Genomic DNA, 21,043 nt, shown 5'->3' with positions numbered 1-21,043 from the left:
AACACAAAAGATTCACCCTTTTCCTTCGAAGTTTCCCAGCGCGCTGGGAGAGACTCGGCCATTGCTTCTCCCATCCCATTCTATTTTGTCCCTCGTTCTTTCACCCTTATTTCATCTTCCAAGATCTTGACACCTGGCTTCCAGTGCACTATGACAGGGAGGGAGACATGACCAGAGGATGAATGGGTGGTGGTTGGTAGAAGCCATCTCTGCTCTTGCATGTGTATAGCGGATTTCCAGGTTGACCCCATGATCAAGTGGCTGTTGACATTCAAGGCAGCGGGACTAATTAGATTAGCTTCACAGAAACTCATTTAACCAATTGGATCCACACAATCAATTGTGGGGCTGATTTTTTTTTTCCATCCATGGCTGGCAGACTTTTATTCAGCTTGCATTGAATTATCTGCCCTGGGGCATACAAATGACTAGTTATTATTGCATAGATTTTCACCAGGCTGCTCACAGCTGGGCCTGATAAATGTTACAACCTCGGCCTTGCTGCCTCTCCGTGATAATTGGAGGGGAAAGGAAGGCAGAACAATGGCTCTAGAAGCATTTCAGAATTTATTTAATGAGAAGATCAATAACGGAGGACAGAATTCACAGAAGTACAAGCAAGCTGGGGAGAAGGGAGTGGGTGCAACAGGGAGAACAACCTGCAGGCGCAGACACCTTCCCAGACACACTGAGGTTTGGTTTTCAGTAGTACCTGGCTAGCTGCAGCCTGTATGTGTGGTTACTCAGGAAAAGGAAGCACACAGAAACACCTGCTCAGCTCAGGTAAAAAGCAAAGAATGGGTGGGGCCTCTGGGTCCTATATAGACCACTAGTCTGAGCTGTGTCGGGACATGGGTGACGCTGTGGGTTAAACTGCAGAGCCTAGGACTTGCCGATCAGAAGGTCGGTGGTTCGAATCCCCGCGACGGGGTGAGCTCGGTCCCAGCTCCTGCCCGTTGCTCGGTCCCTGCTCCTGCCCACCTAGCAGTTCAAAAGGACGAAGTGCAAGTAGATAAATAGGTACCGCTCCGGTGGGAAGGTAAACGGCGTTTCCGTGCGCTGCTCTGGTTCGCCAGAAGTGGCTTAGTCATGCTGGCCACATGACCCGGAAGCTGTACGCCAGCTTCCTTGGCCAATAAAGCAAGATGAGCACCGCAACCCCAGAGTCAGCCACGACTGGACCTAATGGTCAGGGGCCCTTTTTACTGAGCTGTGTCATTGCTGAAGTAACATCTATCAGCTTTCCTTTCCTGGGAAATGGCTGTGGGGAGAGGGAGACTTCAGGTCCTGGGCCAAGTGTGGTCCTCCAGCTCTCAGTATTTCCTGCACTTTCTGCTCCCAGTCTTCTCACCATTCTTCCTTTGTGCTGTGCTGTGGTTAAGCACTTTTGTATAGGTAGACCCGTGTAAGGTAAGGTAAAGAGGTAAAGACCCCTGGAAGCTTAATTCCAGTCAAAGGTAACCATGGGGTTGTGGCGCACATCTCGCTTTCAGGCCAAGGGAGCCGGTGTTTGTCCGCATACAGCTTTCCAGGTCATGTGGCCAGCATGACTAAACCACTTCTGGCACAATAGAAAACCGTGATGGAAATCAGATCACACAGAAATGCTGTTTACCTTCCCGCCACAGCAGTACCTATTTACCTACTTGCACTGGCATGCTTTCAAACTGCTAGGTTGGCAGGAGCTGGGACAGAGCAACAGGAGCTCACCCCACCGCGCGGATTCAAACTGCTGACCTTCTGATTGGCAAGCCCAAGAGGCTCAGTGGTTTAGACCACAGCGCCACCCACGTCCCATGCCTCTTGACCACACAGATGGACGTGTGCAGAGACCTATGACTTTTGCATGGCTAGAATGTCCAAAGAGTCATGTCCATACCTCCACACAGGTTTAGCTCTAGTTGCACCAACGACAGACAAGCAGCTTTCAGAAGGTTACTCATGAAAGAATGCAATGATTATGATGGACTGTGATTACCTTTTCCTCAAGATGGAGATGGAAGTACCTCACTACTGCACCCCTCTGTATTTTCTTCAGGAGTATTTACATCTCTAGGCATCTCACTGCTCCTGCACACTCAGTGTCTGTTGCAAAAGTTCCCCAAAGACTTTTCTTTCTGAATAAAAGTGGGAGATGCCCTTTACTCTCCACACATTCTAGAAGCTAGAATGTCTAAGTGGTGTACATATCCCAACAAAAAGACTCAATATAAAAAATTGCAATGCAAATTCCACATTCAAAACTTAATACTAATTAATCCATATTTTAAGAAAAATTTAGGAGCAATTCAAATCTCAAAACAATGTACAAAAACTAAAACAAATAAGCACAGAAGTACAGCAAATATAAAGCATCAATAAAAAGGTAAAGAGACCCCTGACCATTAGGTCCAGTCATGGCCGACTCTGGGGTTGCGGCGCTCATCTTGTTTATTGACTGAGGGAGCCAGCGTACAGCTTGCGGGTCATGTGGCCAGCATGACTAAGCTGCTTCTGGTGAACCAGAGCAGCGCATGGAAACACCGTTTACCTTCCCGCCAGAGCGGTACCTATTTATCTACTTGCACTTTGATGTGCTTTCGAACTGCTAGGTTGGCAGGAGCAGGGACCAAGCAACGGGAGCTCACCCCATTGCAGGGATTCAAACCACCGACCTTCTGATCGGCAAGTCCTAGGCTCTGTGGTTTAACCCACAGCGGCACCTGCGTCCCTTGAAGCATCAATATACAACATCAAAATTCAAACTACAGTAAATTTACAACAAAACCCCATTTCAATGGCACCAGTTGTCCGAGCAACTCATTGAGATTTACTTCTGTCTAAGCATGCTTAAAATGTATTTGTTATGACAGACCCTCCATGTGTCCCTATGTATAATTGTTTATTGTGTATAACTGTTTTGATGTTTTTAACGGAATTGCAGTATACAAATATTGTTATGAATGAATTAAATACACTGTTTTTTATACATGACACAGGTGGTATACAACAAAATGAAATAACATTAAAAGAATACATAAAATCCATAAAAACCCACAAAATAAAAATAAACCACCAAATGTCCATCACTAGTAGCAACAGCAGTTTCAGCAATCAATCAGTTTGTCTGATTAGGTCTCTTCTCCTCCAAATGCTTGCTGAAAGAGGCAATTTTGTTTGTTTGTTTGTCTGTTTGCCAGGTTCCAATTTGGGCATAATAGGCCAATCATACAGTAAACTTTAAAATAACAGCTAGGTACAGGAATGCCCCGCTAGTATTTGTGCTGTTGTTTTCATATCCTTTTTTGCAGGCTACCCAGAGATATCTGTTGGCCACTATGAGAACAGGGGGGTTGTGCAGATGGGCTTTTGGTCTGATTCAGCAGGACTTTTTATGTCATCAAATAACCCAGGAGATGAGTCTCTCCCTCTGGAGATTATTGGATAGACTCACAATTTTTTTGGTATTTTGCCCAGCAACATTGCTGACTATCCAAAATCCAGAGTACACACACACACACACACACACACACACACACACACACACACCCTTATTACAAATATTTCTGGCATAGCATCTCAGCCAAACTTATGAATGCAAACACACAAAGCCCCCTCATTCTATACAGCCAGATACTGCAACCCACAGAGAACATTTGAAGAACACTTTGGCTGAAATCCAGTCTCCTGACAGCTGAGTCTCTTTGAGAGTGCCATGAGCCTTGTCATAAGCACAGTCCTTGACTGACAGATGTAAAAGAGCAGCGCAAAGTAGCCTAGCAGAACATTTGACATTGTTCAGTTAGTTAAAAAAAAATTACTGGTGAAACAATGATCCTTCAGCAGATGAGCAACCAACTATGCGTCACAAAAGATGTGCTTTGGAAAATAAAGCTACCATGTGGATGCCAGTGCTCCATAGGCCCTCCATTCCACTGTCAAACAGTTCTTAGTATCAGAAAGTTCTCCCTGATGTTTAGTCAGATTCCCTTTCTTGTAACTTGAAGTCATTGATTTGGGTCCTACCCTCTGGAGCAAGAGAAAACAAGCAAGACCCTTGATCATCTTGGTTGCCCTCCTCTGCACATGTTCCAGCTTTTCAATATCCTCCTTAAATTGTGGCACCCAGAACTGGATACAATACTCCAGGTGTTGTCTGTCCAAGGCAGAATAGAGTGAGACTATTACTTGTGGTCTACTAAAGTCCCTAGATCCTTTTCACAGGTGTTCCCCAGCTTATAGTTGCGCAGCTGGTTATTCTTGAAAAAGTGCAGAACCTTACAAAATGAATGGCAATAGGGATAAATGTAAGCTTGGGCCCAGTTCTCCAATCTGTTAAGGTCATATTGAATCCCAATTCTGCATTCCATGGCATTAGCTACCCCTCCCAGTTTGCTGTAATCTGCCAATTCGATGAGCAGCCCCTCAAATTCAACCACATGCCAGCAAACTCAGGTTCTGCATTTATAGTTGATTGGGAGGCCGTACACAGCACACCTGTTCCCCCCCCTCCCCCAAATCATATTTTTTTTCCAGTAAGGAAAGTGACAAGTGCCCTGAAAAGTATGGAATAACACTTGCTTTGATGGAATTTCATCTGACCTCCCTGCAAATAAACAAGTACAGTGGTACCTCGGGTTAAGAACTTAATTCGTTCTGGAGGTCTGTACTTAACCTGAAACTGTTCTTAACCTGAAGCACCACTTAAGCTACTGGGGCCTCCTGCTGCCGCTGTGCCGCCGGAGCACAATTTCTGTTCTCATCCTGAAGCAAAGTTCTTAACCTGAGGTAATATTTCTGGATTAGCAGAGTCTGTAACCTGAAGCGTATGTAACCTTAAGCGTATGTAACCCGAGGTACCACTGTAATGCTCACTGAATAGTCAACCTTGCCTGATCTCCCTGCAAACAAATCAGGATGAGAATGCTCAATAAACAGATTGCCTGGAAGTGCCCTCTAACACATCTTGACCTCACTCCCAGTTTTCCGATTTTCTTTTTCAAATGACACTCAACCTATCAATTGACCCTGCTCAACTTTCACTGGAGGGGAGGGTGCTCTTTTTTCTCTCCTTTTTTTCTTTTTTGCATTTCTGCAAATTTGGGAGTTCCCCTGAGCATGCTGATACTCTCATCTTATTTCTCAGTGATCTGTTATGGCTGCAGTGCTGTTATGGCTGCAGTGCACTCATCACCTGAGCCCACTTTTAAGAGAGTGATGCTCCTTATCCGGCTTCCAGCTTAAACTGTTTTGTGGCAGCCCACCAGTATCAGTGATGGAGCTTTAAGACTGGCACACCGTGTTTCCCAACTGAGATTCAAAGGCTCTTCTACCTGATCAAGGAGTAACATCCCTCCACAAAGCAGTCTCTGTGTTGCTATGAGATAGCACATGCCCTGTGGGGATTGGGAAACACTTGGCTTTGTCTTCCCTCCATGAAAGCCAGGGAGCATTACCTCATGGTATTTCGAGGAGCCCTAAATATGCTATTCCTGTGACAGTATGACATACAAAAATAAACTGCTTTGTTGTTATAAAGAAGCATTAATTCGTCCAGCTCTCCCCCACCCTGCTGAAAAGGACAGCAGAAATTGAAGCAGCCCGTTTGTTAAATATCACACTCCTTACTGTACCTGGATTGGGGATTGTTCATCTTTCTGTGCATTGCATATTCATGAATTATGCACATGTATCTCTTATGTACATGTGACTTTGCTTATGTGCTATTTATTATTCATAAGCACCATATTTTAGATTTGAATGTAAATACTGTATGATCTTTGAGTTCTGACTGGTCCTGCGTGTCTCAAATCTTCACAAACACATTTTAAAAGCATGAAGGAACATGTTTACTTAAGACTGAAATATTTTATTCGAGTCACCCTCCAGGGATCTTAGGGAAACATACATGGTCCCCTCCCCTCTTTTTGTCCTCGTAACAACCCTGGGAGGCAGGTGATTCTGGGAGATTGTCACTGACTCAACATCACACATTCATGGATGAGTGGGGATTCGGAAACAGGCCTCCCCAGGCCAGGTCTGGCACTAAAAGCTATGCCGCCCTGACTCTTTAAAAACAAACACAACACCACTTCTCCCTCATTCCCCACTCCATGATTTCTATGCCCAGAGATTTAATGTCAGATTTGCAAAATAACAAGAGCATTCTAAGTTTTCTGGGCATGAGCAATTGTTCTCATGCAGAAGCTGCCATTACTGCAAAAAATGCAAGAACATACAGACACTGGATTTTTGTTTTATTTGTGGTAGCTATGCAACCCCACACCTAATTTACTAAATCACAATAGGTCTCATTTCATTTAACACAAATAAGAATACTGAATCACTGGGAAGCATTGGCAGAAAATTAAGTGTCCCTTGCACCTATTCCTGCCTACACACACACACACACACACACACACACACCCCACTATAGCTTACTGTTACTTCCAGGTCGCCATGGAGCGCAACCCAAAAATACTCATCCTGAAGCTACTTCAACCCGAGGTATGACTGTAGTCCTCTACAATCAAGAGTTTTAAGGCAGGTTCTTGAGCTGATAAACTGCTACACAATCTCCACTTGTCTGGCTCCCTGCCCTGGCTTGTTTTCTCCAGACTCCACAATGAGTTCATCTACACTAGGACAGGATAGCAAACAGAAATCTTCTGAAGATGTCGGGTGGACTAATGGTGAAATAGAAACTTGTTTCCCCCCACAGATAGGAGCCAACAGATGCAGCAAGTGAAGATGGTTGGAATAGAACTGTCCTGTAAAAAGTCTTGTTCTGGGAGCTGCTGCCTTCAAATATGAAATAACTAGGGAAAGGACCTTATGACTTATGGTATACCAGCTGTGGAACCCTCTCCCTAAAACTACTCAGCTGGTGCCTAGTTTGCTAGTTTTTTGGCACCAAGAGGCGGAGACAATTTGCCTGTTTGCAGATGATTGCTTTGATTCTTGCTCTGTTTGCTTTTGTCAGCTGCTTACACTGCTGTTTTTGATTTTAATTTGAATATTAATTGTTGAATTTTAAATGTTTATTGCTAGCAGCCTTGGAACCTTTTGCTGAAACGTGGGATTGAAATATTATAAATAAAGGGAAGAAGTGTTGCTGGAAAGAAAAGCAGTAATGATTTTGCAACATAGCTCTCCAAACAGCTGTTTCTCATGCTCTGGGTTAGGCACATTAAAAAAAATTCCAGCACCCTATGATTTCATCGGTGTATGTGTTAATCAAGATATAAATATACGTGGGGGGAATGCTTCTAAAATAAACAATCTCTGTAAAGCTGCCACTGTATGCAAATGATATGCTAATCAGAGCTGCTGTGATAAGGTAATGTCATTGCAAATTGTCTTATTTACACTACAGAACAGAACCATTAAGCAAAATCCAAATAAGAGCTTTAGGATGAAAAGTGCAAAAGGCCCTAACTTGAATGAAAATGGCATTTCAATTTCTGCTCTGTCTCTTGATTTAGATTCCAAAGAGTTTACTCTTTACCTCAGCCGTGGGGTGGCTGCTCATTCTCCATCTTCAAACTCTTGACAGAGGTGAGAGAACAGATATGACTGGGAGGGAAGTGGGAGGGACAGACAGGTAGACATCACCAAGCAGAGATTCAGCAGATAGAACGGCTTGTTCTGAACCTGCAAATTCTCTAATTTAGCCCCGAGCATTTGGAAATCACGAGTCAGGTATAAAACAAAGCAGACTCCACGACGGGGGGGGGGGGAGACGACTAAGGTCATTTCAAACACAAAATATTTCCCTACATGGAAAGCACAGCATGTATGCAAAACAAAATATATGAAGCAATAAGAAAAGTTTTGCTGCATCAGACATAAAGCCCCTCTAGTCCAACGTCATAACAGAATAGACCCATTAAAACCAATCCACTGATTTCAATGTACAGTCGTACCTCGGAAGTCGAACACCTTGCAACTCAAACATTTTGGCTTCTGAAAGCAGCAAACATGGGAGTGTGTGTTCTGGTTTGCGAACATTCTTAGAGACCCGAATGTCCAACGCGGGTTCTGCAGGTTCCGATTGGCTGCAGGAGGTTCCTGTAGACAATTGGAATCTGTGCCTTGGTTTCTGAATTTTTTGGAAGTCGAACAGACTTCTGGAACGGATTCCGTTCAACTTCCGAGGTACGACTGTATTTCAAATTGGCTTTCACATTGTTTGCACAACAGCCAATCAGCTGCCCATGGGAAGACCACAAAGACCTGAGTCATTAGTCCTCTGCTGCTGTTGTTCCCCAGTAAATGTTACTCTAAGGCATGATGACTTTGATCAGGAAGTAGTATATAGGCATTATGATTAGTTGCTATTGATAGCCTTATCCTTCATAAATTTGTCTAATCCCCTTTAATTTAACCAGCTATCCCAGTTGGTTGCTATCACATGTGGTACAATCCCCATAGTTTAACCATGCACAGTGTGAAGGAGTACTTTATCAGGCTTTGGTGAAATGGAATTGCCTACTGTTGCTTTATTTTATTACTGCTCTGCACAACTACACGAGGCTGAACATTTCAGTCTAGTTAAAAGCTTCCTGGTTGTGCTATATATTTGGAATTCCAGTTGGCATAAACTTATTGTTCCCGAAGGGAAAACAAGGTTTATGGATTTTTTTTATAGAAAGGGTTGTGGTAAATCCTGATTAAAGAGCAACTCCAGCTTAAATTTTTACCCTCCGAACAGAATATTGCTTACAGTTGGTGGTAATTTCAGTCTTAAAGTTCCAGGCAAATCCATAACAATGAGATTTTTGTTGGTTTGTCCTGAGCTGCTGCTTCTTGAAAATCAGCCCCTATGATGGCCAAAGCATTTTTATTTATACAAAGAGAATCTGTTGTGCTCAGGTTGGCCAATGTCAGAACAAACTAGATGGGTCTTTGGCCTGCCATAGCAGGCTCTTCTGTTCTTAAAGGGGGACTCCAGCAAATGGAAAATTATTACTTTAGTCATTTCTCCTCCTGAGTTATCACATCTTAGTTAGACCTTTCTCTATCAGTTACAGCAGACACAGCCCTCTCTGCTGCTCTGTTATGAAGAAGAATGTATTTGAACTCTGAAAACACAACTGGCACTAAAGTAGCAAGCAATAACGTTGACAAAAATGAGAGTATTGGAAAATAATATCTCTAGGCTGCACAAGGTATAAAGGAGCATTATGCATGATCGTGACCCTAGGGGGACTATAGTATTGGTAGTCAGCTCATGCTCAAATGCTATTACAGGAAATCAGGAAGTCTTTCCCGACTCGGTGGTGACACTGAATACATTTATATGGGTTTTAGTTTAAGCTGCTTTCTCCTGCAACCACAAATCCAGGAAGGAATCGATATTGGTATTTCTGAAAAACATTCATTTGGCTCACTCTGAGCAATTCTGATCTGGAATAATGCTGAAATTTTTAGATACCAAACCAGCTTTGAAACAACTGCAAGCAATTTTGTTGGTGTTCTGATGCAAAATAATAGGAGTACTCCTTTTGGCAGTTCAGATTTGAATGGAAATCGGCATACCTGAAATTTGAAAAGCAGGGCAAGAAAACCTGGTCTAAACTCCAAAAACCATTAACTTCAAAGTTTTAAAACTTTTAGAAACCTGCAGATTTTATTCTTAAAAGCCTTGGGAGTCTTGAATTGAACCACTCCCATGTGTTCTTTAATGTACCATTTTCATGAGTCAGTATAGTATTATGAAACTGCTCCCCAAATCTACAGCTATTATTCTGAACTGTAAGAGTCCAGACTCCATAATTTATATATTGGCTGTTGATTAGGTCAACTAACTTAGTGAGAGAGAACTGTTCCTTAAAGAGAAAATACTTCATTAAAATGCTTTCTGGCCATGTAATTGTTGTTTCAAGGGGAAAAGATAGGTATAAAAAGGAGAATTTCTGGATCCGAAGATCCAAGTACTCTTTGGTGAGAGAAGCTCAGCAGAGATTTAAAATCAAAAAGTATGCAGCAAAGTAAAGGATGGTAAGTTAAAAATGGTTTACTTACAAACTCCCCAAAGGTCAGATTCATGGGCTTTTCCATACAGCATTCAGAAAATGTTGCACAGGCAGTAACACTTGGCTTAGTTACTATGATGAAAGTTCCTAAATTATTGGTATAGAAACTCAATAGTGGCTTGTGAGAGTCATGTGGTGAAGATGGAACAACCAGTTTAGCCTCTTCACATGCTGAGTTCATCAAGTAGACTGAGGCGGAACAAAGACTTGACTGCCTAGTCCCTCCCAAGGTGAGCTAAGCTTAGCAGGACAGCTTACTCTATGGTCTTAACCATTTCATGCATTAATTACACTTAAGCAGGTTGGTTATATCAGGCTGGTTACACCACAGTAATATGCAGATTACATTAGACCACCAGTCAACCACAGAACACTAGCTGGTGAATGGAGGAAATCCCCATTCCAGTCACTACTAATCTGCATGGTTCTAAATAGCCACAGAAACCTAAGATCCCTGCACCAGGTGTGCATCTTCTGCTTGGTAGCTATCATCCTACTAATAGTCTTAGATACCACATTTGGAAGCAATCAATATGGAAGCAAGTCCTTATTAGGGCAAGACCTTTAAAGGACTTTGGATTTTTTCTTAGAGATTAACAGAGCTACCTTAACTCTTGAAATGATCTAGTCTTATTTCACAGGCTTCACAATTTCTGATCCTCTGGCACTTTCCCAATAATTTCACAAGTTTCTCTCTACAGTCCTGAGGACTAGAAATGGGATTCTCAGGATGCTAACAAGATTTTCAAAGGTACGTCATTAGAACTGAGCATAGTAATACTACTTCTTGCTTATATAGCACTGTAAAAGTGTTCTTCCAAGCTGCCCTACAACTTAGTATGAAAACAATTACAGATGGGTAGCCGTGTTGGTCTGCCATAGTCAAAATAAAAAAAATTCCTTCCTGTAGCACCTTAAAGACCAACTAAGTTAGTTCTTGGTATAAGCTTTCGTGTGCATGCACACTTCTTCAGATACACAATGTTAGGTAGCTCATTATCTTGATAAGGAAGAATGGAGCCGAGGATGACTTGCCTTACTTTAGGTCACCTAGAGTGCTTCTAGGCAACACCAACAATAAAAGTTTGATTCTTTTATTATTTTCCTATAATTGTGCCTTACAGTTCCCAGATGAAGGACACAGTGGTTGTTTTCTCTACTCCTACCTCTACCAGCAGGCAACCCTGCTTCATCCTGCCCCTTCTACCCAAGAAAAGCATATGGGATACAAAATAGGGTGGTGAATTTGTGATAACTGCTTGTTACCCTCTCTGGGCTCATCAGCCCTTATCCTTTCCTAGTGCTCACCGTGTGGTGGCACTGATGGGATTCACTCTGTAGCAAGTTGAGCCCTGCCTTAAAAAGCAGTACAGTATGTGGATCTCAGTGCCAAAGAAACTCTCGGTTCACAGATGTGAAAGGTTGGACAAATAGATCAGACCTAACTCAAATAATAATTTTAAAACCTTCTGGTACCAAGTTTACACAGAAACCCCTTCTATCCCACATGCACAGAAAATTTCCGTGGCAGAGAACTGTGAGCACTGCGCATGTATTTTCCTATCTAGGTTCTTGCATACTGCATTTCAAAGGAAGTCCTGGCTGGCAGCATGTTCTAACATGGTATGGTGTGACTATTTTTATGCACACAATTTCCTACACAGAAAGAATAAGTGTATCAGCTAATTATCAGTGGGCTTGTAATTCTTACACTTAAAAACATTTCCATGTGGGAATTAACACATTTCATAGACAATGTCAATTGCTCACATATAAATTTGGGATTCACTTTGGTTTCCAGAGTTTGTGTGTCTGATCAGCACCAGCATACACTCAAAGTATTCTGTTCTGTAGGGGATGTCTTTTTTAAAAATGTTTGCTACTAGATTTGCCATTCTGTCTGTATGAATGTTCCAAGTATTTGGACATTAACAGGGAATTCTGTGGAATTTACTCCCAGATAAATATTTTGACTGGGTAGTAGAATTTTGCCTCGAGTGCACATACATGTTAAATGCACATACATAAACACTAAGCTATTAAGTAGCCACATCCTGCCCTTTCAAATGCTGCAGGCAGCTGATGAGATTTCAGTCTGAACTTTGTATATTTTGCTAGTAGCCAAAAGCAAAACAAACACGCAAAACCCGTTCTCTTTGCTTGCAAATCAATGCTGGGCAGGCTGTGACAGAGTAAATAGCAATCTATCAGAGCACCACTCGTGAAAAACACCTGGCCAAACGCAGAACAGAGCGACTGGAAAGGGACTCGGGCACCGGTTCTTGGGGTGCCGATAGGGATCTTACAAGCGCACAAGAGCGTCCCCATTTCCACCCGTGGGGAGCTGGAGGAGGGCGCCCCTCGACACGCGCGAGTCTCGCGTTGATCCTTTTCTTTTCTTTTCCTTAGACGGAAACTCTTTTCCCGGAGGAATTTCGTAGCGTGTGAAGCTGCCCTGGATGCGTGAGGAGGAGGAGCAACCACAACCCCCGGCAAGGCGGGAGGGGTGGACTTGGGTGCCGTCGGCGTCAATGAATGAAGGCGAGAGCGTCTCCGCAAGGCGGGATGAGGCGCCCCTAGTGTTTCCTCAGCGCTGCAAGCGGCCGGCTCCGGCTGCTCCGTCCCCTCCGCAATCCGAGCCGCGTCCCCTCCTCTTCTCCGGCCTGTGACCGAGCCGGGCCCAGCTCAGAGAGGAGGAGGAGAAAAACAGGGAGTAGGAGGAGGAGCAGCCGCCGCCGCCGGATGCGGCGAGGAAACAGCTCCGGCTCCCCTACGCAGCGCTGCCGGCCACTCACCTGAGCGCGCCGCGGCGGGAGGAGGAGGAGCCGGCCAGGCTGCTGCCGCTGCCGCCGCGGTAATCCCGGCCCAGGGGGCGGCGGCGGGCGACCCAGAAGCTATGGCAAGGGCTCCGGGAGCCTAGAGGCGGGCCGCCTCAGCCTCGCTCCGAGGAGCCGCGCCGCAGAGGCCTGCGAGTCCAGGGCGGGCGGCGGCGGCGGCGGGCTCGGCCATTCCCAGCTTGGCCCGGGCCGGCTCTGCAGCAGCGCCTCTCCCGCGCAAGATGTCCACCCGCACGCCGCTGCCCACCGTCAACGAGCGGGACACCGAGAACGTGAGTGCCGCCGCCGCCGCCAGTGCCTTGAGAGCCCTTCCACTCTGCCAGCCGGCGCGGGGCTCGCTCAGGCCGGAGTCGCCCTTCTTGGCCTCGGCCGGACGGGGGTTTTTTTGGGGGGGGGTTGAGAGGGAGAGCAGGAGGGGGCTTGGCGGCCACGGCTTCCCCGCCTCGCGTGGGTGAGGGACCACCCTGAGCTCTCCTTTTCCTTCCCCGCATTCCTGGGGGCACTTTCGGAACCAGGCAGGGGCTGGGGGCAGCCCCTTTCCTCTCGCCTCCCTTGCCCAGCCAGGCCTCCGCCGGGTGGCCCCTTGCGCGCCTTTGCCTGCACTGCAGCCACGCCTCAGTGGGATGCGCTCTCTCCTCCCCATGCCACACCCGGGGGCTGCTTTCTCCTTCTCCTTCTCCTGCTTTTCCCTTCCTTCCTTTATGCAAGGCACCCCCAAGCCAGCCCAGGCAAAGTGTCTTCTTTGCATGTCTAGTTTGCAGCTAGCCTGTCTCTCTTTTCCATACAGAGCTCTATCTGTGCTTTCAGGTAAACTTTCCACATGGCTTCCCTCTCCATAGGGCCGGCCTCCCCTCCCTGACTATACTCTCTTCTTCTTCTTCCTGCCCTGCCTATTGCCAGGCTTGCATCCTTCCCTGGGCCCGGCCGGTGACCTCCAAAAGCCAGGCTGCTCTGTCAATCCATCACTCGGGGCAAGCGCAGGATCTGCCTTCACTTCCGCCTGCCCCTCGCCCCTGCTGGTGATGTCTGTGCACGAAAGCTTCTTCTGAACTTTGCTCCTTTTGTTCTTGGGGAAAGCTCTGGTCTTTCTCCCTTAGATCCTTCTTTTTTATTTTATTTTATTTTTGGTGGTGTTGTCCTAATGGACTTCCCTCCCAGTGGGGTGACTGAGGATTAAGATAGCAGCCAGAGAAATTATAAAGCAGGGTGATTCTCTTCCCTGGGAAGGTTGTTATAGGAACAGTACAGAACAGGAAAATGAGAACGGAAAGCTTTGTAATGACCAGGGTTCAGTGCATGCAAGTGCCTTCAATTGCTCTCTATTTTGTAAATACAAGCATAACCCAGGATGAAAGATGTTGGGGCTTTGGGGTAGCGAAAACATGTCTGGAATGCCTATTTCACATGGTTAGTAGCAAAGGGAGACAGAAGGTTTAGACTCTGTAAAATCTGGCTTTATGTCTGCACGTGCTATTTCTGGTAGGCATGATTAATGGGAAGTGAACTGTGTGTGGGAGGGAAAAGACATATTTGTAGTGAAGTAATCTAACGGCCTGAATTGAAGCAGACTTTACTATGTTAATGTGAAATGGGATACAGTGTGAACAGGCCCATTGACTTCGCTGGCGCTGTTGACAATGTTCACTTTTCTAAGCAAGCAGTGTTTATCCTTTCCTGGGGACACTGTGTCAGTGTCCTAGGCACTATTCACATACTCTGGTTTGGAGAGTTGGATTTAAGGTGAAAGTGTGTGACAACGTGAGGAAGGGGACAAAAGGCAGATTATGAAAATCGTGGCTTCTGTGGGTTGTGCAATTTCAGAGTTCCATGGTGCTATAATAAGAAATGCTGTCCAAAGAAACTGCATTGAAACATATTATAAATCTGATTATCGTATCAATTCATGGCGTTTTTAAATGTAAGCTAAAAAGTGTACATTTTAGTATAGTGTAAATACATCACACACCTCCAATAATTCTCTCCCTATTAAGTTCTTATAGAAGAGATGTTTGAAAGATTTTTATAGGATACAGAGCTAACAATATGTCTTTATTTCCCCCTTGTAATTAGTGTGGGAAAGTTATTGGTGCAGGAGAGACATTCACCCCAGTAAAATGTGACCTTAAATGGGCTTTTTGAAATATCTTCTTTAATGGCGCCAGAATGTTTAGCAATGCTATCAATTTGTTTGAAGAGTGTTAAGAGGCTCTCTAATTAATGATTTTTTTATCGCTTCTTTAAAAAAAACCTTTGCCTAACACTCCCATGAAGTGAAACTTTATTGGAATGTATAATGTGTAGGATTATTTTTAGGGAAAAGTTCATTGGGAAGATATCCCCCCCCCCAATCTTTTAAAATTCTTTTCTAAACTCTGCAATGATCCATTGGGATTTAGGCCTTGGATGAATTTTTAAGGGAGTAAAAATGTGCTGTAGTTGCCAAGTTGCAACCAGGAAATATTGTCCTCCCTCCCATTATGCCTTTTGGAACAAACGGGTCTGAAATTGCCCTACAGCAGGCGGATCTGTTAAGGAAACAGGCATAATCACTTGGTTGTGACTTGACAGTCCTTGGGTGAGTTGAATTGGTTTTGCTTTATTATTTTGCTACTCAGGCTATTCATTTTTACAGTAGATAAATATGCAGGCATAGAGTTACTCAATTTATGCAATTCCCTTATCACATTGGGTATAGAGCGGATTATAGGTCTATAGTGAGAAAGGGTGTGATTGTCTTACCCACTGCGCCCACCTTTTCTTATATTCACAGAGTGAGTCAGCAGGTGGTAGAATTACTGAATAGGCTAAGCAGTTGTTCCTAAAGTACATTTTCTCTTCATTTTTACTTCTTGTCTCTTTCAACTTGGCATTCTTTTTGAGTATTACTTTTCGTTTGTGCTAGATCTTTTTGCTGATGGGTTTTGGGATATATAAGAGCAAACCAAACTGTGTGCTGGAAGAGAATATTTCCATATGCCTGTACTCGCTGCAGTTTCTTCTGCAAGGAAGAATGAAGGACCATTGTTTCTCTAGCCACAATGCTCTTAAATGCAACCCCTTCCAGAGGTAAAAATCTCTGTAAGTTCTAAAGAGGTGCTGTTTGTATTTAGGCTGAACATAATATTTTGGATTTTCAATCAAGCCTGTAATTGGAATAGGTTTTTTGCTCTGACACAGCATGTTTTGACATAATGTACTTGAGAAATTGAATTTTATTGCTTCAAAGTTTGAGCTGATAGTTTACATGCATAACAGTACTTTACAGTAACATCAGGTTTTGTTTGTTTGTTTTGGTAAAGCAAATCAAAGCACAGAGATGTTTAGGCTTGTTCAAGTGAGCTTTCTTTGGACTCCTATAGCCAATTTAAAATGGGTTTCTTGAGTAGTTATACTTAACTGCATTATGGTAACTTGTAGGAACTATAAATAAAGAACCAGGCCTTGTGGAGAGGATATTGAAAAGAGGGAGAAAGTAGTTGGTATCCTAGGTTGCCTTAGGGAAAGAATATTGGGGAAGCAAAATAGTATTTGAGGATCACAAATAAGGATATGATTTGGGAAAAGTTCTTACAACATATATGTGCCAGCAGTACCAGAAGTAACAATTTGTAGGCATTGAAGCAGTATTTGATTAGTGACCTAAAGCAAAGGTCTGGCTTTTGTGCCAAATGAATGTTCTACAGCTGTTATTATAAAACTACTTCCACAGACTGGGCCTTCTCTTAAGCTACTGGAGCTATGTGGCAGGAAATCACATTGGATGAACTATTAATGTGTTTCTTGCAGCAGTGCTGCCTACCTCCAGGTAAAGCAATAGCGGTATAGGGAACAATCACTTTGCAATCCATCTCATGTAATTTCCTGTATACAGACATGACTGGAGCAGGACAGATGGAGCCACAGGGAAGCATCTGCCTCACTGTTTTGGTAATGTTAGAATGAGCCCTAGCAGATACACTTCTGGATTTTTTTGAAATAAGTTTTTTCCAGGCTTCAGAGCAACCAAGACATTGACAGATAGATGTATGAACACCCTTATGGGCAAAGGTTGGCATTCTGATACGTTATAGAACAGACAGTGGCATTTGATGGTGAATATCTTCTCTAGTGATGTTTGCAATCTTGATTTAATTGATTCTTCTTCTTCTCCTCTAATTAACTCAGGATAACTGTGCTAGTTTACCCAACTGTCGCTCCATGATAACCAAAGTGGCAAGTACTGGCAAGGCAAAGTTGTTGAAGATGTTTAATGAAATGGAGATTGTTGTAGGATTTGGGCAAGGAATAATAACCACTAGAAATAGTGGCTATTTATGCCAGTGATTAAAATAATTAACTTTGTCAGATGACATGGTAGGGGCTAAACAGGTTTGAATGTGTTCTGGGTTCTCTCATTGGAGGTACAGGTATGATGGGGGATAAGCACTGAGATGTGTCATGCATGAGACGCATACAGAGAAAGGCAACTTCAGAAAGGGCCAGAGGAAGGCAGTGGCACAATTCCTGGTCACATTGCACTGAGTTTGTGTCGCAGTGGAATGAACCACTGAAGTGTTTTAAGTGGGATAGCTCAGTCAGTAGAGCATGAGACTTACTCTTAGGGTCATGGCTTTGATCCCCATGTTGGGCAAAAAGATTCCTACATTGCAGGGGGTTGGACTAGATGACCCTTGTGGTCCCTCCCAACTTTGTGATTCTCCAGAGTGCTACATTAGGGCAGTGGAATCACTATACAAAAGGAGTTGCTTTGCCCCAGCTGGTGCAGAAAGGAGTTTGTTCCAAGACAGCTGTAAAGATCAGAAATGTCATAAACGATGGGCAGGGAAGTATTAAAAGAGAAGTGGGCCCTTTTTTTCCTTTCAAACCTGTTATACACAGTTTTATGCCAAATTTTCTGAATTTCTTCAAAATGTGGAATAGAAAATTATTCCTCTAGAAACTCCTTCGTCATATTTTGTTAAATTGTTGCATGGCCAGGAGACTGTACATGTAATTTATATATAGCATGTAAATTTTGATTTAAAGTCTTACTGTAAGCAAGGTTAACTGTCTTACTGTAAGCAAGGTTAACTGTCAGGGACTAGTAGGGCTCTGAAGAGTGTGGGGCAGAGGACCAGGGGAGTGACTCAGGAGAGGGGACCAGCGATTTATGGGGTTTGACGCTGCCTGCAAGGCAGGAGCCAGAGCAGGGGGAGGAGGAAGAGTCAGAGTAGTCCAAGACAGAGGAAGGCACACAGGATATGGTAGAAGAAGAAAAAGAGGCTGCTCAGATGACAGATAGGTCTCCTAAAACCCCTCTGCCTTCTAAAACCAAAAGGAGCTTGAAGCAGGAAGAACAGCTACAACTTCTGTGCAGGGGAAGTCTCAGATTGTTGGTGTGCAACACATCAGAAGGTGTATAACCAGGCCAGGCAGAGGGGGCCTCGCTTTTGCTGCGGGGGAAAATCGCCTAGTGGCTAGAGCAGGCATAGGCAAATTTGGCCTTCCAGATGGTTTGGGACTACAACTCCCATCATCCCTAGCTAACAAGACCAGTGGTCAGGGATGATGGGAGTTGTAGTCCCAAAACTTCTGGAGGACTGAGTTTGCCTATGCCTGGGCTAGAGGCATGTGTGTGCACCTGGAGCATTCCAGGAGTTGCTGTAAGTGCTTCTTTTGTAAATAAAGACTTGACAATCAAACACATGCTTTCCTTAGCTGGGGAGGGCCAGGACATTGACATATTGCTACTTAAGCAACAGCATCTTAAGCCTTTGGATCTTCAATTTAACTTTAAGTTTTTTGTCTCTATACTAGGATATTATTTCATGGTAGCTTTAAAAAAACTCATAATTTTTCTGCTATAGACATGATGTACGTGGGAACAGTTTAGACTGGCTAACAAATCTGCGTGTCTCAAGAATGACATCATATAAGACAGTTGGTAAAGGAGTTAGCTGTCAAAACAGGTAGGGATAGTTCCTTTTTTGAGGAAAGGACAAATGTTTAATACAGTAATGGGTCTGGTTAAAATGTAGAATAAAAGTTGGATGGCTATATTTATAAAGTTAATATCTAGCTTTGCTCCTGTGTAAGAAAGAATGGATCAGATATGAAGAGAGGAGTTGTGGGAGACAATTCTTGCTAAATATTTTCTTTCGCTGCCTTGAGGAACATATGGCCTAGTTTTTAAGCATTCCAGGTTCAAAGTAGAATTGCTGTTTGCCAATAGATATAGAGTGGCTTGGTAATGAGAGATAACATGTTTTTTTCCTGGAGATCCAAATGAATTGATCCAGACTAAATTGCTCTGAAACAAGTGCTAGATGGCTTGGGGCCAGGAATCCTTCTCTTTTCTGCAGTGAATAACTTGTTTTTACACAATAAAATACTTGTGATAAAAGCTCATCTGAATAAAGATGGGAAACCTCATCTGGTAAGATTTTTTGTCTTGAAATTTTGAGTTTGAGTGAAGACTAAGAGTAATCGTCTCTAGAGACAATAGATGAGTATGCCTTTGTAGGTGAAGTCAAACCGTTGGAAGGTTACAACACCTGTTGTGGCTGTAGAGACCACAGAGATGCATGTTTAGTTGCAGCTGGGGCAGATGCAACCTGGCATTTCTTCTCTCTGTGCTCCTCCCAGCAGTCATTCCTCCTCTGGCCACTGCTATGGATGCATGACCTGACTGGCTGTCTCCAGGCACCACAGTTGTCTTCAAGAGATTCCCACATGGCGGGGTTGGCATTGCTAGCCTTCATGTCACAATTGCAAGTATCTTTGTAACACAAAGAGTTGGTCTGCCAGCGGGCTTAGTTCCTGAAGCCAGCTCCCTGTAAAGCACATCCTTGGGGATCCTGCCAGCTTTCCTTCTGCGGCCATGACCAAGCCAGCATAGATGTCACTGAGACAGGAGTGCAGACATGCTGAGAATGTGGGCTTGGGAGAGCACACCTTTGTTTGAGACTCTGTCCTGCCTTGTGATGCCCAAAATCTTCCTGAGGCAGCACATGTGGGAGGCATTGAGGTGTCGCTTCTGGCGGTTGTAAGTTGCCCACAGATAGTGTACTCAGCATACAAGCCTGGTAGACCTTCTTCTTGGTACTAGATGTTAGCATCACATTCTCCCATACCCTTTTGGAGCAACATTGAGAAATACATATATAGTTTGTTGCAGATGAGATGGGTGGGGGGCAGGTTTCATTCTATTCATTTGAAGACTGAACTTTAACCGTAGAGTTGTAGCCCATTCTCACACATATTTTGTGTGACTACATTGGATCCTTTGAATGTGAAAAAGTTCACTTGAGAATGGGAGATACTGTGGCATTTTTGTTAACACTTCTACAGTGATGGATGGCTTCGGGATATGTTAAGTTAAAAATATTAGTGTGTAATGAGGTTTCTCATTTTTATTTGAACTCATTTCCCCCCTCATGAGATTAGCTGCTATTTTGCTGGAAATAAATTAAAATGCTTTAAAATGCAATAAACATACCTTCTGGAGGTAAGCATCCCTCCTTTAATTTGTCTTCTGACATAACTGAGGTTTGGGAAGGTATATGCTAATCCTGTATTTATCCGACAAATTACATATAATTTAAACCGCTAATGGTTTCAGCTCTCTACTCACTTGAGTGCGCCATTTATCTAAACATATATGCATTTCGTTATCTGAGTGATGCTGAATTAGGCTGTCAAGGCATACTGGACACTGATATCCTCAAAAGCATATGGAAGAGTTTCTATGTTGCGGAAAATATTTATCATAAAAAATCATGCTGGCCTTTAAAAATAGCTTTCATGGTGGCTTACAAAATTTTAGAAAGAAACAAAATACAAGAAACGGGAAGGAAGACCATCATAAAACAAAATATAAAATCTTAGGAGGATAAAAAGGTCTTTGCCTGGCAATGGGTAGATAGTATCATGGGTGCCAGGCAAGCTTCTAGTTCCAAAAATCCATCCCAAATTGCCACATGCCTCAGCTCAGATTGCAGCATACCCAGAGGACAACTTTGGCAGCTGTTCTCAGTAAATGAGCAGGTAAAGGTAGTGATAGGCATTCCTTTGATTCCAGGTTGTGGCAGAAATGGCCCTAAGTGCTCAAGGTGGAAGAGAAGAAGAATGGAACTGCCTGCTCAAGATACATGCTTGTGTAAAGCCAATATTTTCTGTGGCTCATGGAAAGGAAGGGACCAGGAGAAATAG

At 43.7% G+C, this 21,043-nt stretch overlaps 1 protein-coding gene across 5 annotated transcripts in view; it reads left to right on the top strand.

Annotated features, from left to right (window-relative positions):
- Positions 1-11,093: 11,093 nt before the first annotated feature.
- The window catches only part of MARK1 (microtubule affinity regulating kinase 1), a 71,304-nt gene continuing 61,354 nt past the window's right edge, over positions 11,094-21,043 (top strand). For all 5 annotated transcript variants that reach the window (XR_014524291.1, XM_083496071.1, XM_083496069.1 and 2 more), the window contains exon 1: positions 11,094-13,125. Coding sequence is in view for 4 of the 5 variants with exons in the window: in XM_083496071.1 (XP_083352197.1) it covers positions 13,075-13,125 (51 nt within the window). In the remaining variant the exon portion in view is untranslated. The remainder of the gene's footprint in view (positions 13,126-21,043) is intronic.

This window comes from Podarcis liolepis, assembly GCF_965112155.1.
Source record: "Podarcis liolepis genome assembly, chromosome: 3".
NCBI lineage: Eukaryota > Metazoa > Chordata > Lepidosauria > Squamata > Lacertidae > Podarcis > Podarcis liolepis.
The sequence above is the reverse complement of the archived record's forward strand: the minus strand, read 5'-3'. Positions and strand labels throughout refer to the sequence as shown.